Source organism: Bos javanicus, chromosome 2, assembly GCF_032452875.1.
Source record: "Bos javanicus breed banteng chromosome 2, ARS-OSU_banteng_1.0, whole genome shotgun sequence".
NCBI lineage: Eukaryota > Metazoa > Chordata > Mammalia > Artiodactyla > Bovidae > Bos > Bos javanicus.
This window is the reverse complement of record NC_083869.1, coordinates 130160594-130181346: the sequence shown is the minus strand read 5'-3', so window position 1 is coordinate 130181346 and position 20753 is coordinate 130160594. Positions and strand designations below refer to the sequence as shown.

At 57.2% G+C, this 20753-nt stretch overlaps 1 protein-coding gene across 2 annotated transcripts in view; it reads left to right on the top strand.

Moving 5' to 3' along the window:
* The first annotated feature begins 2274 nt into the window (after positions 1-2274).
* The window catches only part of EPHA8 (EPH receptor A8), a 35550-nt gene continuing 17071 nt past the window's right edge, over positions 2275-20753 (top strand). The window contains exons 1-3 of one of the 2 annotated variants that reach the window (XM_061393841.1): positions 2275-2368; positions 7697-7761; positions 14133-14796. In XM_061393841.1, the coding sequence (XP_061249825.1) occupies positions 2275-2368; positions 7697-7761; positions 14133-14796 (823 nt within the window). Of the gene's footprint in view, positions 2369-7696; positions 7762-13013; positions 14797-20753 lie in introns of those variants that run through there. The other variant, XM_061393837.1, reaches the window with a different exon arrangement.

The following is a 20753-nucleotide window of genomic DNA, read 5'->3' as shown; positions in this document are numbered from 1 at the left end:
ACGTCATTGTGGGGGTATCAGAAGCTCAGCTAGATAAAAGAAAGCAAACTGCTCTTAGCCCATGGAACACCTGGTGGAATTCTCTCACTTTGCCCAAGAGGATTCAGAATATGGAGCAGGCCCGACAGAGAACTCCCCCTCACTCTCACCAAGTCCTTAGAGGCCTCCCCAGCTTCCTCACCTGCAAAATGGACAAAGCCTAGGTTCAACGGGCTTGGTCTCCACCTGGGGATGGAGAACCCCAGTCCCCTACAAAGCCTCCTCTGCCAGCGAATATTTCTGGGAGCCCTGGCTGGAGTAGGGGATGCCCAGGAGTGCCTTGACTGCATCCTGAACTGCCTGCTTCTTTCTGCCCTGCCTGGCCCACAGCCCAGTGGCCCAGGAGCCAGGTGCCAGCCAGAGACTCTTCTGTCTGAAGGAAGCTCAGAAGGAAGGTCAAGTGTACTGCATCCTATGGACACCTCTCCGAAGATTTCCACACACTTGTAATTAAAATGTTTGCATTAGTAACTTTAAATACTAAAAGCCCAGATATACAGCTTCTCTTGAAAATGCAGAAAACTGGGCTGATACCCCCAGGGCAAAGTTGACTGGAGCTGGGAACACTTCCCTTGGTAGGTTTCATTAGCGTGCCTGCCTGTCTGCCTCTCTGGGTCTAGTCCAGTCTGCTCCCCTGACGCCCAGCCTCCTGGAGCAGTCTCTAGCCAGTGTCGGTTTGAATGCCTCTGGTAACAAGGGGCTAACTACATCTTTGAGGCAGTTGGTCTGAGCCGTTCAAAAAGGGCTCCTAATACAAGCCGTCTTCCCCTTTCTGTAACAAAGAAAGACGCACAGGAAAAGAAGTGGGCTTTGGAGTCCGGCAGATCTGGATCTGAGTACCTCTCCAGCGTTTAGCCAGCTGTGCGATCTCAGGCAAATGATGGCCTTTGTGCGCTTCAGTTTTCTTAGCTGCACCTCCCCTGCAGGGTTGTGCGAGGCTTAAAGTAGAGCAAGTTTATAAAATGGTTAAAGCAGGGTCTGCGACGCCGAGAGAATCCCCAAATGGCCTTTATCATCCTGTGTAACCTCCAGCCATGGGTCCAATTCTTCCCCAGGGAGCAGAATAGTGGAAATACATTCAGAGGGTGCTGAGCAGCAGATGGAAGTCAGAGGCAGAGGTGGAACTTGCCCTGGTGGGCACACACTTGCTGGCCAGCCCCCAGGACTGCAGATCTCTGCTTCCCAGACAGTTTGGCCCACCTGGTGCTCCTGGGGAGAGAGTCAGCTTCAGGAGGGAGCCCCTTTTCCGGTCCTTCCCCAACAGACTGCAGCCTCCCCCCCACCAACCTCCCCCAACCCTCCAGGAGGCGATCCCTAATCCTGGGCCTGGAACTGGAGTGGGGAAGGTCAAGGGAGGAGAAGCAGGGAATGGTAACCGCCTTCAGCCAAGCTGGCCACCTGGCTGTGTGCCTGGCAGACCGCGGGGCACCTTACCTGGGTCCTTGCATATAATTTTCACATCCACTCTAGGACACAGACCCTCTTATCCCTGTTCTACAGACATGGACCTTGAGACTCAGGGAGGTTTAGAAACTTCCTCAAAGCCAGCCCTAAAATGTTGGTCGGGTCCCTGAGTGCCGAGGGCATGATCAAGGGGCTCTAAGGCCTCACCTAAATTCGGGGTGCCCAGTCACTGGGGGGTGGGGCAGGGGAGAGCATTTTTAACTAAAAGCACTCGTGAGTTTGTCTCTAAGCCAGTGTCTGAGCCTCCGTCCGTGAACTAGTGTGTGCACATCACCGCGTGCAAGGCAGTTTGTTGGGGGATGCGTGTGCCTGAGGGTCACGTGTGTAAGAGTGAGCGTGTCCGTGTCTATCCACGCAGGGCCTCCCCCGACCCCAACCGGTGGGTCAGTGTGTTGCCGGGCGTCCGGACCCCTGGTTGGGTGCGCGGCGGCTGAGTCCACGCGGGGCGCGGGGTGAAGGTGCTGGCGCGAGCGTGCGCACGTGGGGCGGGCGGCGGTATCCGCGGGTAGGTGTCCGCGGTGCGGGCTCCGTGTCCCCCCCGCACCCGCCTCGGTGCTGATTGGCTCGGCGGCGCCGTGACAGGCCGGCCCCCGCCCGGGGCGGCGGCAGGGGCGGGCGCGGGTGCCCGCGTGTGCGCTGCGAGCCGGCGTGTGCGCCGGTGTGTGCGCCCGGCCGCCGGGTGTGCGGGAGAGCAGGGAGCGCGCCGACGCGCGGGCGGCCGCGGCCGAGCCCAGGGTGCGCGGCGCCCCCGCCCGCCCGCCCGGCCCGGCCATGGCCCCCGCCCGGGGCCGCCTGCCCCCCGCGCTCTGGGTCGTCACGGCCGCGGCGGCGGCGGCCACCTGCGTGTCCGCGGCGCGCGGCGAAGGTGAGCAGCGGCGGCTGGAGGGGCGGGGGTGGCCGAGGGGCCGGGGGCGCGGCGCGCGCAGCAGCCGGAGCGAGCCCGCCGAGAGGCTCAACTTCCTTCCCCTCGACCCCAGTGCCCGAGGGGCTGGGATCCCTGGATCTGGGTGGGGAGGGGTGGCACCGCGAGACACCCGGGGTCAGGGGACAGAGCGCCGGGGACAGGGCTGGGGGGAGAGGGACCCGAGGGCTTGAGGATGAGGGACAGAGAGGCACGAGGGACAGGGGGACGGGACTCAGGGCTTCGGAGCTGGGGACAGGGAACTGAGGATCGGACACTGGGGATGAAGGGACCGGACCGGAGGACGGCAGACAAGAGAAGCAATGTAGGGGAGAGAGGAGGCAGGGCAGGGCACGCGGTGGGGCAGAGGACAGAGGGACCCAGGATGCAGGGGGAGGTTCAGGGGGCTGAAGAGAAGCGCCGGGCGTCCAGGGATGGGGACCAGGAAGGGAGGCAGGAGGACCAGAGAACAGGACCGGGTTTGGGGGAAGACGGGCGTGAAGGGCAGGGAATGAGGGTCTTGGAAGTGGGCTGGGCTGGAGGGCTGGGGGTGGGGGCGAAGGACAGCAGCCAGCCCCAGGGGAAGCAGCTTCGGTGGGCTGTGGGGAGAAGGGGCCCGGGAGGAGGGGGCTGAGCAGGCTGCAGACAGACTGAGGTGGGCAAGGCCGGAGGGCTGGGTCTTGTCCAGGGACAAGGCTGGGGAAGTCCGGTCACTCCAGGGGGACGCAGGATGAGGGTGTGGGCTGAGCGGTAGAAACCAAAAGGATCTGGGAGGGGATAAGGGAAGCCGGGAGGGGGCATCTGTCAGGCTCCCCCAACACCTAGGGCTGCACACCTACGTGAGTGTACACACACACACACACACACTCACCCCTTAGTCCACCGGGCACCCCAGGTCCAGCTCAGGATGCTGCCCTGGTTTCTGCTCCTCACCCGACCCCTGCCCAGGACCCCTTCTCCTCTTGCAGCTCTGCCAGGAGAAGGCCTGACCCGGGGCTCTGTGCAAATCCTAGGGTTCACAGCCTGGCTCCAGAGCTGCATCCTCAGCCTGGCAGGATGAACTCCCAGATTCCAGGGAGCTCCAGAGCCGGTGTTCCTCATCCACGCTTAGACACACCACCAATCCACCCCTCACACACGAGCAGCTCACAGAGACACAGTCGTACCCACAATCACACATGCACCAGCAGCCACGTGTTGGGATTCACACAGAGAGACACAGGCCCGCAGAGACTCATGTGCGTGGACAGCCCCCACACCCCTATAGTCAGATGCACAGAAGTGCGGCCAGTACACAGGTGCACGCATGTGCATGTAAAGATTCGTGCGTGTGAAAATATGCACATTGTGGGCAGACACCACATGTATGAAAAGACCCTCAAACTCGCATTCGTGTCCCTAGAAATGCATGTGCACAGCACCAACACACACAGATATACATAAACTCAACCACTAATGAAACGGGCCACACAGGGAGCAGGGACCAGAGCACGGGAGCTGAGGGGTGAGTAGGGAAGGGGACACAAGGGGCCTGGGAGGTCTGGGAGCTGTGGCCTGAGCACAGTTTCCTCTGGGTTGGATGCCCAGGGGAATTCTGAAGGGCCCACAGCGAGTGCCTGGGCATTGGGTGGTACAGCCCCAACTCCGTGCTTCAACCCTCTTCTTTGAGGAGGATCCAGCACCCTCCAGAATGCCAGACTGGCAAACCCCAGATCCGCCTAGGAGGGAACTTTGACCCGGCTCCTGAGCAGAGGGCAGACTGTTTTGGCCTGGGAGAGAGGCTGTGTCCGGAGAGGGGCAGCAGCTGGGGAGGAGGCAAGGTCACCAGGAGAGGAAGTGGGGGACGTCTGTCAAGGGTGGGAGGGAGGCAGGCAGGCCTGGTGCCAGGGCCCGGCCACACCTATTTGATCAGCACAGCAGGGCGCCCCTGCCTGGGCACAGGTTACCCTCGCAGGTCCAAAGGTCCTGGGTGGAGACGTGGGGCCTGGGTTCCACGCAGGACAGCCAGGAGTCTGTGCGCTGGTGCAGGGCCAGGACCGGACGGGGGAGACTGTGGGAACTCAGGGAGGGGACTCTTTCCCCAGTGGGGGTCCTGCAGAGGTGACAGTGCCCCCAGGCTACCCAAGTGCCCTGGGCCAGGTCCCTCACAGGGCTGGGGACGGACCCGCACCTGCAGGGGTGCCCCCGAACCCCACCAGGCTCAAAGCCCCTTACCACTCTTGACGTGGATTATCCACCAATTTGGGGTGATCTCCGAGGCATTCACATCCCAGCTGACATCCCCTGGCCACCCCGAATTCTCCAGCCTCACCACCACGCGCCGTGTCCTCCGGGAATGTAAATCAATTTAAGTATTAGTCTCAGCGAAATGGAATGGGGGAAGGTGACGGCACGGGAGGAAAAAAAGAAATCGCATAATACCTTCCTCAGTCAAACAGGAAAGGCTTAGGAATTATCTGTGCTTCTCAGAGGAGGGGAGGGACCCATTTGATCCCCCAGAACAGGCCGGCAGGTAGGCCTGGGAGGGACGCCTGCAGACATCTGGCTGATGAGGAAACTGAGGCACAGAGGGGTTAAGTGGTTGCTTCCCTGAAGGCCCTGAGACACCGAATGTCCAGTTCTCCATTTGCAAGTGGGGAGATGGGCCCAGAGAGGGTCATCGACTTCCCAGGGGTCACACAGACCTATAGTCCAGCAGCGCAAGAGGACAGAGAAAGCCCGGCCCTGGTGAACCAAAGCATTGGCCTCTCCAAGGGGACTCAGGTCCCTGCAGGAGGGGCCTAGCCCTGGACTTCCCTCCAGCCCCGTGAGACCTCCTGTGGGCCTGGAGCCTCCTGTGAGAGACCTCTGTGTCCCCCCAGGAGAAGGGGACAGGACATGGGGAAGAGGGGGACAGAGAGAGAATCAGGGAGGGGATGGACAGAAGCTGGTCTGGAAGGAATTGGAACAAGCAGCCTTGGAATCTGGTCGCTCTTTCTGAATCCAATAGAATCGACTTTTGATTTATCTTTGGATTATCTGAGCCCCCCCTCCCCCGCTCCCCGCCTTGGCTGATTGATCATGGCTGATTGATCATGGGGATTCCCAGAGGGGAGGGAAGGCCTGGAAAGTGGGGGTCTGCAGGCCTCTGCCTCTAGAGTCGGGGTGATCAGGGGGAGAAGTCCCAGCGGCCCCTGGGTGGGTGCAGGTCTGAGTTGTGTCTGGGCGGTGCTGGCCCAGGGGCCCTTCAGTTCCAAGACCCCCATCTGGGATGTGGGATGTGGCGGGGGAGCCCACAGGTCCCTGTCCACACCCCTCCTCCCCACTCCCCAAACTCAGCCCGCTGGTCTGGGGTAAACTGCAGCGCAGCCCCTCCCCCGCCCACCCGCCAGCAGGAGGAGAGAGCTCCTGACCCAGTTTTCTCGCCATTGCCGGGGAGGGAGGGAGGCGGGAAGGCTTCTTTGCCTGCCGCCCTGGCGTGGGGCCGGTTCGGCTTGGGGAAGGGAGATCCTCCTGTGGACGTTGCCTCCATCCCCTGGTCCCACCCGGCCACCCCCCCGCCCCTGGGGGGGATTCCAAGCCAGAGCTCAGAAGGCCCTCCCTGGCTTGGCAAGTCCTTTTTCCAGCTGGCCTCTGGAACACCCCCAGCTGTCTCTGGGTGGGGAGAGTGAGGGGAGGAAGAGGAGGAAAATCAGCGCATGAGAGCATCCGCACTCCCAACATTTCCTGATGACACTTGTCTCCATCACTGAGGGGCAGGCGCAGAGCTATGCAAATCTCAGGCCGGAGGACAGCACCCACCCTCTCTTCGGGAAAGTTCCAGGAAGGCCCATTTTAACCCTCTGCGGCCTTCCTAAGTTAGCAGATCAGGTTGGTTGGAGTGATTGCTGGCTGGGAGAGGTGGGTAGATAGAAGAGAAAGGGAAATGAAAGCTGTGAGACTCGGAGCCCAGACTCCTTTCATCAGATAGATCAAAGGCAGCAGGGGCCCAGATTGGTGAAGGGACTTACCCAAGGACACACAGCAGCCCTGATTTCTTCCCAGTTTGGTGCATCTTTATCACCTTAAAGTGAGTGATGCTCACTGCTCCTAGGTACCAAGAGAGAGGCAGGGGGCCAGGACTCAGGGAACAGGAGCCAGCTTTGGTGAAGCATGGGGTCCAGGCGTGCAGTTTACTGTCGCCCACCCTTATGTATCATTATCCCCATTTTACAGATGAGGAAACTGAGGTGCAGTGAAGTGCAGGTCACCGGCTACCAAGTAGCTGTATTGAGATGTGAGCCCAGCAGTGTCTGATTCTAAAAGCAGGGTTTTTTCTTACCCTGTTCTTGGTACTTTGCAGGATCCCCTTCAGGGGTCTGGCTTAGAGTAAACTTGCCTTTCGGGCCAGCACTCCTTTCTCTGCCACTGTGACAACCCAGAGATTCCTGCTCCTCAGGCTCAAGCTGCCAGGGCTGGCGGCTTTGTCTGTGGTGCTCTGGGTGCCAGCCCAGGAGTCACACCTGTGGAGCTCCAGGCGTCATCCTGATCTTCCCTGAGGCTGAGTGTTTTCATCTGGAAAATGGGCAGAGGGATGAGTACCTTTCGGTGTTGCCGTGTGGGCCACGGATGAGGCACTGCAAGCTCCCCTAGCAGAGCCCAGCATACACTACGTGCTCCCTGTGAGGCAGTGCTTCCTCTTCCAAAGCCCTCCATGCCCAAGGACCTCCTCGCGCCAAGGACCTGCTCGGTGCGAGGTGCCTTTTGAGGACCCTGGTGATGGGAAAGCTGGGTCCAGTTCTCTGGGTGGAGGTTTGACTTACAGTGCAAACATGAGTGGGTGCTTTGGAATGCCACCATGTCCTGTAAGTGGCCCAGGGTCTGGTCATCTTCACAGCCCCCTGTAAGGCAGGCATCACTGTCACCCCATTTTACAGGGGAGGAAGTGGGGGCTCGGGGATGGAGGAAACTTGCTCAGGGACTCACAGCTCCCAGCTGGCAGAGCTGTGATTCAGATCCAGACCTCCCGGACCGCCAAGCCCAGACCTCTGGCATCTCACTGCACCCCCCAATCGAGGCAGCCTAGCACTCGGAGAAGACTTGAGTCTTCTGGGAGGTGAGAAGATTATATTTTGTGGTGGTGGAGGAAGGCTTCAGGAAAGAGCAAGAACTTGAACTGAGCCTTGAAGGCCAGTGAGGTGAGAAAGGACCCAGAAACTGGAGCTGGAGTGTTCGGGGCTGAGAGCAGGCCAGTGTGGCCAGGCCACCCTGGTCCTAGGGGACTGGGGAAGGGGGGCCCAGGGATCTGATGTGCTCTTATCTTCTTTTCTGCAGTGAACTTGCTGGACACGTCCACCATCCACGGGGACTGGGGCTGGCTCACGTATCCGGCTCACGGGGTGAGTGATGGGCAGTGGGGCCAGTGTTGTCCCTCTGTGAACAGAGAGGCCGTGATGCCCAGGTCTTATCATCAGGCAGATCAAAAGAAAGCAGAGGCCACGAGAGGTGAAGGGACTTACCCAAGGATGCACAGCAGTCAGAGACAGAGCTGCTGACTTCTTAAATTTAGCGCATGCAGACTTCTGGAATTCCAGAACCAAGTCCGGGGCTGGCTCCCCCTTCTTCCAGTCTGAGGCCTGAATGTGGGATTCTTACATCTGTGTCCCAGGCCCATCTGGCCTCCATGGTGATGCTGGGCTCAGCCCATTAGATCCCTGTACTCACAGGTGACTCCCTTCTGCCCTCCTGGGGCATTGGCATGGTAACCCCGAATGTCCAGAGCCAAGGATGCACTGCCCGGTCCCCCCGATTCTCTTAAATCTCAGGAAGGCAGGGTGGTAAAGCCAATGCAAGCCCATGAGCTTGGTGGGACCATCCACAAGCTGAGTGTCCTTGGGTCACCACTTCACCTCCATGAGTCTCCGTCTCCCTGTCTGTAGAATGGGATGAGCACGTGGCAACCTCTTGGGGTTTGCTGGGAGGGTTAAGGGAGATGACACGTGGTCTTGGCACCATGCCCAGCACAGGCCTCCATTACATGTATTATTATCATTATCATTGTCATTAGTGTGTATTATGGCTATATCTCACATAAATTTCCTCCTATAAACATGATCAGAAACACACACATGCCCACCATAGACACAAACATGTCTGGTACCCATAACTTCTTTCATGAACACTTCTGCTTCCATGGCTCCGGAGACAGAGTGATCATAATATTAATGATGACAATGACACTGAGCTGATCTTTGAGTATTTCTTTACTTTGGGGTAAGATTGTAATCTGGGCTGTCTGGGGACTGTGACTGGGGTCAGGACAATCCCAGCTCCTCTCTCTCTGGGGGTCTGGTCCCCAGGTGGCGGTAAGCTGAGTCTGTTGTCATCAGTCCCCACGCACCAGGCTTCAGGGAGTTGAAGGGGCAGACCAGGGTCCCCGAGAGCCAGGAGGGACCCCTTCTGTGCCTCAGCACGGCAGCCCTGCCTGAAGACAAAGGCTGGGCCCTGGGAGTGTCCCTTTACCCCCCAGGGCCTCAGCCTCTCCCCTTGAGGGGCTCTTCTGTGTGTCCCGCCTGGCTGTCTCCCGGGGTGCTCATGCGTGTGAAGGGCTTTGGTGCAGGGAACCGGCTCTGCCAGTGGCAGGGGCTGACCCAAGAGGAGGCGACTGCCTGGCTGTGGGCTGGGTCTGCGTCTCCTCTGAGACTCAGCAGCTGGGCAGGAATGGACTTGAACCCCTGGTTGGCGCTGGATGTCTCTGTCCCTCTGTCCCACTCAGAACTTAGGACTTGGTTTTTAGGGTAACAAGAAGTAGGAAGGATTTTAAGCAGGGGTGTGTGGTGAGAAATATGACTGGACTCTGCTGGTGATGCAAGGTTCTTTTGTTTGCGGGATGCTGTGAAGAGTAGCTCGGGGAATTCCCTGTTTGTCCACTGGTTAGCACTCCGAGTTTTCACGGCCAAAGGTGCAGGTTCAGTAGCCAGTCGGGGAACTAAAGATCTTGCAAGCTGTATGGCACGGCCAAAAACAAACAAGCAAAACCCCCTAAAAAAAGAGTGGTTCAGAGTTACTCATTTCGCTTGAGAATTAGAACAAATAACTTATATTCACATAAAGTGAAGTCGCTCAGTCGTGTCCGACTCTTTGCGACCCCGTGGACTATAGCCTACCAGGCTCCTCCATCCATGGCATTTTCCAGGCAAGAGTACTGGACTGGATTGCCGTTTCATTCTCCAGAGGATCTTCCCGACCCAGGGACCAAAACCAGGTCTCCCGCATTGCAGGCAGACACTTCACCGTCTGAATGACCATAGAAGTCACATAGCTCTTAACAATTTGTGGGCGTTATCTCGTTTAATCACCACTACTAATCCTGCAAGTGGTACAGCCATCCCATTTTACAGATGAGGAAGCCGAGGCTCAGAGCAGCGAGAAACATTTTTCCACCGTCAGGCAGGTTTCAAGTGATGGATGCGAGCTCAGATCTCTCTAGGCCTGGAGCCCTCACCGAGTCCCCGTGTCACCTTGTGAAGGGATGGGAACCGATCCTGCATTATTTACTGAAACAGGGACCACCTCCTCTCAGCACGGGGCCTGGAGGTGGGGCTTGCCCAGAGGAGAGAGAAAGCCAGATGAGATCTCTGTTTCCAAGCTCTGGATCTTGAACCCGTGCCAGGCTGGCAGGTGAAACATGCAGGTGCCCCGTCCAGGGGGTCTGGGGAGGGGCCTGGGAATCTTTTGTTGAATAAGTTTGTAGCTGGGTGGAGGTTGATGGTCCCTGCGATTCCATCCATCCTCTGATTCTGGAGTCTGTTAAGCACCCTGGGTACAAGGGTCATCCATGACTGTCTCCAGCATCAGCAAGTTATCAGACCGTCAGGCAGGCCGCATAGCCTAAAGCCAGCGGTGCTGGGTCTGGATGAGCCGGTGCTCTGCAGCCTCTAATCAGCATGACTCAGGCCAGTCCCTTTACCTCGCCTCCACCTCCTCGTTTATAACACAAGGATGATCACAGAACGTGCTCCCTGCAGTTGTCATCTGAGAGATGATGCAGGAAAAGGACATTGTACCAGCAAGAAACCAGATGCTCTGAGAGGTTAAGCGTCTGTGCTAAGATCTGGGGAGTCTGGCCCCAGAATTCATGCTTCTAACCAGGCTGCACCCCTCTCTTCGGACCCCTCCGTCCATGCACTGGGTCGTGCTCCACCTCACCTGGTGAATTAACAGCCACTCGTGAATATTCCTTTTTATTGTCTCTTGATCCTCAACAGCCCCTGGAGTAGCTAAAAGGGGCAGGTGTTAGCTACCTCGGTTTACCTATGAGAAGTCCAAAGCTCAGAGAGGGAATGTGATCTGCCCAGGGATGCACAGCTGGTTTGCTGCTTTCGGTTCCTGGAAGGGGACAGAGTTCCATAGGGATAGTGGGGACGGGGGGCGGGGGTGTGGTATGTGCCAGGGGCCAGAGAGGCAGCTGGGGTGGGCATGGCACCTGGCATGGAGTGGGGGTGCCCCAGGTAGAGAACAGGGCTGATTCTGCCCTTGTACCACCCGCCAGGAATTTGTGCCACTCTCTGTGTTTGCGGCAGCCCCTGAGGCTAAGCCAGGCCTTTGGCCCCGCTCCGGCGGCTGGAGCAGACTGGGATCGAGCTGATTAATTTATCCGGGTCCCTGGCAGGAAACAGACAGTGAGCGGCTGGCTGGCTCTTCGGTGCTCCATTAACTGTGACAACGACTTTAACCCCAGATGTGACACAGTGCTGCCCAGAGCCCCGGCTGCAGAGTGGGGTGCAGCATGGGGGCCCTTCTTGGGGTGGGGGGCATGCAGGAAGCATACAGTCTTTCAGGTGAGGCTGGCACGCCCTGGTCTGCTTCCCCAGGGGTCCCTGGAGGCAGGCATGGGGGGCTGGGATGATGGCAGTCCAGCATCGTGTCAGTCCCCTTCAGGGCCAGGCCCAAGCTAAGCACCGGGCAGTTTTTTTTCCGTTCATCCTCTCAAGTCTCACTGAAGTGGGGCCTTTCTAAGCCCCTCTTACAGATAAGCTGGCTGGGGATTGAGACCATATAGCTGACCAAGATGAAGTCAGATCGAGGGGTTTTTGTCAGGCAAGGAAGACTCAGGATGCCCCAGATCCCCACTCTAGTGCTTGTGGGACAGCTCGGGACCCTGCTGATTCTCAGAGCACAGTGAGGAGTGGTCTTTGCTTCCTCCCCCCTCCTCCCAAACTCCCCTCCCTGACCCCTGCTTAAGCAATAGGGTCCCTAGTTCAGAGACAATACCCACAGAGGCCCAAGCGAGGTCACGGCCCTGCGACTCTGGTGCACCCAGGACAGCGACCCCAGAGCCTGTCTCCTCCGTCCGCCCTTGGCCCCCAGCCCCTCCTCAGAACCCTGAGGAGTCCACTGAACTCAGCCCAACAGCGACTACTCCCGGCCGATCAGCATTCTGCCGCTAAGGAAGCTGGGGCCCAGAGAGGAGTGGCCATTTGCCTAAGGTCACACAGCCAGTTGAGACTGAACCCAGGCCTCTCGACTCCTGTTTCATTTCTCAACTCTGTGTCTTCGGCTTGGCTCTTCTGTGTCCAGACTGGGCTTGCTGAACACTGCTGGCCTTTGCCAGCCTCTGCTAGGGCTCTTCTCTCCCACCCCTGCAGGAAGGTCCAGCCTCAGCCCTACAGGAGGTTTTGCCACAGCCTGAGTGCCCACAGCCTGAGTGCCCACACCCTCCACACTCTATCTGTGAGAATGTGAGGGGCTTGCGGGGAGAGAGTATTTCTTGTGCAGTTCTTTTCATTAGTTCAGTTCAGTCGCTCAGTCGTGTCCGACTCTTTGCGACCACGTGGACTGCAGCACACCAGGCCTCCCTGTCCATCACCAACTCCCAGAGTTTACCCAAACTCATGTCCGTGGAGTTGGTGATGCCATCCAACCATCTCATCCTCTGTTGTCCCCTTCTCCTCCTGCGGCAAAATACACTTAACACAACATTTGCCATCTTAGCCATTTGTGAGCCTCCAGTTCAGTGGCATTAAGTCCATTCACACTGTTATGTGACCGTTACCCCGTCCATCTCCAGAATGCTTTCATCTTCCCAGACTGAAACTCTGTATCCATTAAACTATAATAACTCCCATGACCCTCTCGCCTCAGCCCCTGGTAAGTACCAGTCTACTCTCTGTCTCTAGGAACCTGATGTGAGCGCCTCATACAAGTGGGAGCATATAGGACTTGTCCTTTTGTGCCTGATTTAGTTCATGCAGCATAAGGTCTTCAAGGTTCCCCCACGTTGCATGTGGCACGTGTCAGAGTTTCCCGGTGCCCCACTGTATCAGTGGGCACATTCTGTTTGTCCATTTATCCAGAGGGACATTTGCGTTTCCACCTTGGGGCTGTGATAAGCACGGGTGTGCAAATCTCTGATTGTGTCCCTGCTTTTGTTTCTTTCGGGTACACACCCAGAAGAGGAACTTGTGGTAATTCTATGTTTAGTTTCTTGGCATTCACTGTTTTCCACAGTGGCTGCGCCAGTTAACATTCCCACTAGCAATACACAGGGTTCCAATTTCTCCACATCCTCGCCAACCCTTGTTATTTTCAGTTGCTTTGATGATAGGTAATGGGTGTGAAGTGGCACCTCACTGTGGTTTTGATTTGAATTTCCCTGATGCTTGGTGACGCTAAGCATCTTTCCACGTGCGCTTCAGCCATCTGTGTATCTTCTTTAGAGAAAAGTCTATTCGTGTCCTTTGCCCGTTTTCTAATTAGGTCTGTCTGGTTCTTCGCGTTTCAATTGTAGAAGTTCTTTATATATTCTGGATACTAATCCTGTATCAGATACGTGGTTTGCAGGTGTTTTCTTCCCTTCTGCAGGTTGCCTTTTCACTCCGTTGATTGTGTCAGTGATGGTCACTGGTTTATCTCTGAATCAGTGACGCCTGGCTGGCACCTGACACAGAAGTGATCATACTCAACTTTCCCGCAGCCAGGGCAGCCCGTGGTGGGGGCAGAGGGAACATCACACACAGCAAGGCAGAGGAATCCATCCATCAGACAGTCACTCAACAAGCACCAGTTCAGGGGGGTGCTGCTGAAGGATTTGAGGCCAGGGTACAACATAGCTTCATGCAATTAAAAAGATCTTTCTGGCAGCTGATGTGAAAACTGGAGCGGTGGGCTCACTGACTTCCCCACGCAAGTCACCCCACTCTGGGAGTGACAGAGTAGCTGTGTAGAAACGAGGTCAGAGCTTTGTGGCTTTGGCATCAGTTCCAGTCCTGGCGTCATCACTCACTAGCCATGTGACCCTGGACACACGGCTCTAGGTCTGAACCCCTTGGTTCTGTGAAAAGGCAACAGATAACGCTTCCTCAGGATGTCCCCGGTGGCTCAGCGGTAAAAAATCCGCCTGCAGTGCAGGAGATGGACGAGACACAGGTTTGATCCCTGGGTCGGGAAGATCCCCTGGAGAAGGGAATGGCAACCCACTCCAGTACTCTTGCTTGGAGAATCCCACGGACAGAGGAGCCTGGTGGGCTACAGTCCACAGTGTCACAAAGAGTCGGACACGACTGAGTGACTAATACTCCTTCCCCATAACCACGTGTGGGGTGCTTGGCCTCTTGATGGCTGACAGTCCACTGGAAGGTCAGCCCCTTGAGGCTGGAGAATGTTCAGTCTTCTTTCCCAGACCTCCCTTAGCACTGTGCATGTGGCTTGTGGCAAGAGAGGGCCAGCCGCTGCCTCTCGTTTCAGCCGGCTGTGGTCTCTCTGCCCGCAGTGGGACTCCATCAACGAGGTGGACGAGTCCTTCCAGCCCATCCACACGTACCAGGTATGCAATGTCATGAGCCCCAACCAGAACAACTGGCTGCGGACCAGCTGGGTGCCCCGTGACGGTGCCCGGCGTGTCTATGCCGAGATCAAGTTCACCCTGCGGGACTGCAACAGCATGCCCGGCGTGCTGGGCACCTGCAAGGAGACCTTCAACCTCTACTACCTGGAGTCGGACCGCGACCTGGGCGCCAGCACGCAGGAGAGCCAGTTCCTCAAGATCGACACCATCGCGGCCGACGAGAGCTTCACGGGGGCCGACCTGGGCGTGCGGCGCCTCAAGCTCAACACGGAGGTGCGCGGCGTGGGGCCCCTCAGCAAGCGCGGCTTCTACCTGGCCTTCCAGGACATCGGCGCCTGCCTGGCCATCCTGTCCCTCCGCATCTACTACAGGAAGTGCCCCACCATGGTGCGCAACCTGGCCGCCTTCTCGGAGGCGGTGACGGGAGCCGACTCTTCCTCGCTGGTGGAGGTGCGGGGCCAGTGCGTGCGGCACTCCGAGGAGCGGGACACGCCCAAGATGTACTGCAGCGCCGAGGGCGAGTGGCTGGTGCCCATCGGCAAGTGCGTGTGCAGTGCGGGCTACGAGGAGCGGCGGGACGCCTGCGTGGGTGAGCACGCCTCTGCGCGGTGGGCTGACAGCTGGGCTCAGTCCCGGCAGGGCTGGCGGGGGGTGGGGCTGGCAGGCAGGGTTGGCTCAGTCGGCAGGTGTCTGGGTGGTGCTCACAGCACTTGGGAGGAAGCATGAAGCCCTAGCGCTCCTGGGTCTCCAGGCCACCAGGCTGTATGTGTCTTGCCGGGAGGGAAAAACACCACAGCCAGGTAGCTCCTCCGTGGGTGTTGTGCAGAGCTGCATCTCTGGGCACCTGTGTGACTGCGGTGTACTAACTGGGTACCTACTCGTGTTAGGGACAGCGATGGAACCTACCACAGCCGGCAGTATTCTAAGCGCTTTTCACGTATGAACGCATTTAATCCCCAAAGCTATCCAGTGAAATAGGAGCTTTTATTATCCTGGCTTTAAAGACAAGAATGCTGAAGCCCAGAGAGGGAAAGTAACTTCCCCAAGGTCGCACAGCTGGGAAGTCACAGAGCTGTGATTTGAATTCAGAAGTCTGGCTCCAGAGTCCAGACTCAGAACCACTGAACTGCTACGGTATTGAGGAGGGGGTGTCGATTGGAATCTGGGCTCAGGGTGAGCGCACGCGTGGCGTACAGGGGCATTGTGAAGATAGGCGGGCGGGGACAGCCAGGGTGTGTCCAGGTGCGTTGGGTGTGTCTGCCCGCGAGCAGGAGGAACTCAGCTAGAGATGTGGGGGAGGGCACAGCCGAGAGCCTCTGGGTCTTGAAATAGCACCTGTTCCCACAGGTGTTCTGCTGGGGTTCCCATGTCACAGACCAGGAGCAGGGCCCAGAGTCCAGGCTGTGTGCGTATGTATGTGTGCGTGTGTGTGTGGTCAGCAGACACGCATCTTGGATCGGTGCAGCCAGGCACCCCAACAGCCCAGGAACACCGGGAGGGCTGATGAGCTCACACAGCTGGTGCCCCAGCTGTTACTGGTCCTAGCCTGGCTGCCCTCTGCCATCCCTTGATCTCCCCAGGGGCTGGACACATGGCAGGCCAGCCACTCAGCCCAGCCTGGTGAAGCCTGCCGTGGGAACCACTGGTTCTCCTGGGGAAGGAGATGTTCCTGGGTGGGGATCAGAGAGACCAGGGCCTGTGCCCCAGACAGCCTCGGGGAAGACTGGGATGGGGCCCTGAAAGACACTCAGAATATCCTCAAAGCCCTTAGCTGCTCCTACACAGGCCCCGGGACCACAGTTAGAGGGACCCTCGGGCCTCTCAGCACCATGCCTCTGTCCTAGCCAGCAGGAAGGCCCCTGGGTGCTCACAGGAGCAGGACACAGGCTGGCCATTTCAGATGATGCTCAAGGGAGCTTCAGAGACCACCCCGTCCACTTTAGGAGTTGTCTTGCCCAGGAACTCCAGGACCAGATTCTCCCGTCCAGCCAGCAGGCCCTTTCTGGCCCTTCCCTGGGGCTGTCCGGTTTCCTTCTGCTCAGTCGCTTCCATTGTGTCCAGCTCTTTGCGACCCTGTAGACTCTAGCCCGCCAGGCTCCTCTGTCCATGGAGTTCTCCAGGCAAGAATACTGGAGTGCATTGCCATGCCCTCCTCCAGGGGATCTTTCCAACCTGGGGATCGAACCAATGTCTTTCATATCTCCTGCATTAGCAGGTGGGTTCTTTACCACTGGTTCCGTCTATGAAGCCCTTAAATCTTTTTTTACCCTGCTGACTGCTATAAGTTCACTCTCCTGGACCCTAAACTCCAAAGCATCTTCTAGGACGTTTGCCTGTTTCCGGATTGGTTCTACCCTCTGTGGCCTAGTTTGCCAGGCTCCCCAGTCCTCCAGCCTCTCCCAGTTCCTTCATAGACATCCCTGTACTTCTCAACTTCCCGCTGGGTAACAGTAGCAACAAACGTTGCTATCACCTTTACAGCTTCCAAGGGGATTCCTAGGACATTAATTCATTGGCTTATTGTAGCAAGGCAGGTATTATAATTCCATTTTGCAGGTGGGGAAACTGAGGCCCAAGAGATCGTGTCCTGCTTAGGTCTCACAGCTGATGAGAGGTGGAGCTGATGAGAGGTGGACCTGTAGCAAGTCAGGTCTATCTTGCTCTGAGCTACGTGTAGGCTTTTCACCTCTCCCTGGCCCATCCCGACTGCATTCCCCACTAGACCCAGTTCCCAACATCCCCGTGTTCTGATGGGGATAATAAAATCTCTTAGAGACAAGTTTTCAAGTGTTTGCTATGTGCCAGGCACTTTAACGAGCACTTCATACAGATCATGTCAGTAACTCATCCATGCACAGGGGACAGAGGCACAGGGCATCCCTGTCTCCAGGGAGTTCACAGCTTCTCATCCTTACAATAGTCCTCAAAGCTAGGTATTGTATCCCCATCTCACAGAGGGGAAAACTGAGTCCCCTCAACTTAAGTAGCAGAGTAGGGATCTGATCCCATGTTTTCTCACTCCAGAGCCCTGAACAGCTTCCTCTGTCCATAAAGCCCTCTGCAAAGCCTTGCTTCCCACCTCCCTGGGGTAACATTAAAACAGTTAGTAACCAGGACTATATAAGCTGTAATAGTCGGGTGGGCCGGCCTGTGGATACCTGCTCAAGGTCAGCTGTCTCCAGCCCTGGATTGAGCCAGGGAGAACACCAGGCCACTTGTTTGTCCAGCGTGCATCCTTGCCCTTCGAGGGAGACTGGTCCTCCTGACTTCAGGGTGGGGGCCTCACTCAGAGGTACTGCTCCAGCCTCCTTTTTTGGTGGAGATGGAAAGCGAAGCCCAGAGAGAGAATGCATCTTGCCCAAGGACCCACAGCATGTCAAGGGCAGGAGTCCTGGTGAAAACCCCAACGCTTGAGCAGCCGGACGTCCCCAGAGCTGGGAGAAGTCAAGGCCACTCCCATTTCCTCACACTTCTGGCACATTAATAAAAAATAATAAAGTAATGCCAAAGCAGGGTTAGGGAATTGCAGCCTGTTTTGATTTTTACATTTAAATCACAATACAACATAATTATGCCAGTTGCAAGATAATTACAGGTTTTATAAAAAAAATACTAATTCATCGTGCACTGCAGGCAGTGGGGTTTGGGGACAGGATGCCAGTTTTAAATCACACAGGGAAAGGCGTTTCTCAACCCTGTTGGTGGGCGTGTTCAGTGTCTGCTGGCCTCCTTTGAAGAAGCAGCACAGGTGCAAAACTGAGGTGCTCGCCTAATGGGAGCCCGGGGCCAGCGGCCCTGTGGGGGCCCAGGGACCCCCACCCACTCCTTGGTGGGTAGCCCGCGAACTGGGAGGGCTAGGGGCCTAAAAGGAGCTGGGCACAGACGGCGTGCCTTTGCTGATCTACTTGAGATGACCTCAAAGCTGCAGCCCCAGACCCAGCCTGAGAGGGACCTCCGGAGACCCGTGGGGCCCTGGCCTTCTCCATCGGGCAGTTCTCTCTGAGCAAACAGGGCTGGGCAAGGGGGTCCCGGCCTCCCCTGCCCAAGTGCCCCTCCACCTTCTTTCTAGCGACAGGAGAAGGGACCCAGAGCTTGAGGCCCGCAGCAGTGGCCAGGGCTATGGCGACAGCCGTCAGGCTCCTGTCTCGGTGGTCTCACCCTCGTGGCCAGGCAGCCATTGGTTTTACAGAGATGACAGTAGAGCCCAGGAGAGGGGACCAGCCCAATCACGTGGCTTTTTAGAAGCCTTCCTGAGACCGCCTTCAGGCCTCGGGGACCCACGGAAGCACGTCAGAGCTGGGCGGAGCTAGTGTGGTTTACCAGTGGGGAAAAGGGCCCAGAGAGGCCAAGTGAACATCCCGAGAGCTCACAGCTAGCAGTATTGATTGAATCCCAAATCTCCCAAGCTTCTGACCAGAAAACTCCCCACACCACCCAATTCCTGACCCACTTACCTTCCCCCCGCCACCCACGTGGCTGCGCCCCCCCTATCCCGAATCCAGAGAGTGGAAGGGCCTCTCAGAACATCGCGCAACGCAGCAGCCGCCCAGAGTCCCAAGTCCCTAGCACCGTCCTTTCTGCCACCTGGACGCAGAGTATAAGCCACCCTCTGCGGCCCTAATCATCTTTCTATAAATATCAGAGCATCTCATTTCGAAGGGGCAGCATGAACAACGAGCTCCTTTGCCTTCCTGACTGTGTTTAAAATCTGATTTAGAATTAATTTCCTTTGGTCGGCCACCGGCAGACACCTTATTTGTCAAATCTCAAGCTCTTCGCAGGGGAGAGGAGAGAGGTGGCCGGGGCCCCTGGCAGCTGCCGGCCTGACAGGCGGCCCGGGCAAGGTGCCCTCGGCAGGGGTGGGAGCCCCTCCTGGCCCGCGGCCGACACCAGGCACCACAGACGCCGGAAGCTCCCTGGGTCTGCGGGCCCCAGCCCAGAGCCGCTCCATCTGTCTCGGCCATTAATTCCCGGCTCTGCCTCCAGGTCTCCGGGCTCCCCGAGGCCTGGTGATTAGTATTCTTATTAAAGATTATTTTATTTTCATTGAGCGGATTAATCTAGCCTTGACACTTTATAGCCATATGGGTATTAGCCGAGCGTGAGAGAACCACCCCCCCGTGGACTGGCGGGATGGCGGAGCTGCCTCTAAGCCGAGGCCGGGTGTTGAGAGGCTGGTGGGGGAAAGGCCCCGGCTCCGGAGGCTCCCTCTCAACCCGGGTTTGCATCCTGGCTCAGCTGGGAGCCTGGGGCGAGGCCCTCAAGCTCCCCCGAGCTTCTGTTTCCTCTCTGCCAAACAGTTGTATTCATGCCCACTAAGTAGGGTGGTAGTAACAAGTGCCGGGCACTGTGCTGGCGTGAATTCACATGTATTCACTCCTGTCATTCTCGCAACAGCCCTCAGAGGTAGGAACTATTCTTATCCCCATTTTCCAGATGGAGACACTGAGGCCCAGCAACCTGCCCAGTGTCACTTAGCCTCAGGGAGGGAGGGGACTGCATGAGCAAAGGAGCCCAGCAGGCAGCCTGCTCCTGAGTTTCTGCTCTTGACGGAAGACCCGCTGAACTCTGAATGGTCCGGGACTCCAAACACAAAGGCTGTCCTGGGGCGCTTCCTCAGTGCCATGTGTCACACGGAGATGTCACACCACACGTGGACTGGTCTGCCCCCTCACTGCTCAGAAAGCTCCCTGAAAGCAGCGTTAGCTCTTGTTTGTCTCCAGTTCATCGCAGAAGCTCGGTGAATGTGGGTGAAGGAGTAGACGACAAACAGAATAAGCAGGTGGTTCCCACGACATTAATCGATGTGGATCGGATGATTCCAGTGTGATAGAACGTCATTTAGCTCACCAACAGATAGGATAAATATTTGCTGGCGAAGTGTAAAACCTGTTTCCTCTGCCTGCTTCCTGGGCTCAGAAGGACGCTCTTGGGCTGTGCCCCAGCACTGGGCCTCCTGGGGGGCTCCCAGGAAGAGAGGCAAGGTCACAAGATGTCAGTTAGGAGCCCCCCCACAACTCCAAGCACCTGGCCCCAGTCAGGGGCCTCCCCAGAGGCCAGGGAAGAGGTCTCAAAACTGAACCACGTTCTCCCCGACTCTCCAGCCTTCTGGCTTCACAGTCTCTTGAGTCTGGGAAGCAACTTAAGGACATCATCATGTCTCCTGATTGAAAGTTTCCTCCCAAGTTTGTAGAATTTTCCAAATTAACTGGAGTTTAGCTATTATAATCAAGAGATACAATCAAATCAAATGAAGCTTCTCTCAAGCCCCGAGTTTTCCCAAACAGGACTCGGCAGAGACAGAGCCCAGTGTTTCCTGGTGGTCCCTGTTTCAAAGCATTCAGTTCCACAGGTGGAGCTGGGAGCCGCCGCTCGGGGTGGCATTTGGTCCTCTTGAACTCCTGGGGTCTGTCTCTGCTCAGAGCAGATAATGGAAGGATTAGCTCACTTTGAAAACTCCCACCAGTGTTGGCAGCTCTACGCTGGGCCAGACCCTAGGAACTCTGAGATGAATAAGGCCCTACTCAGAGAGATCATCTGCCCTCG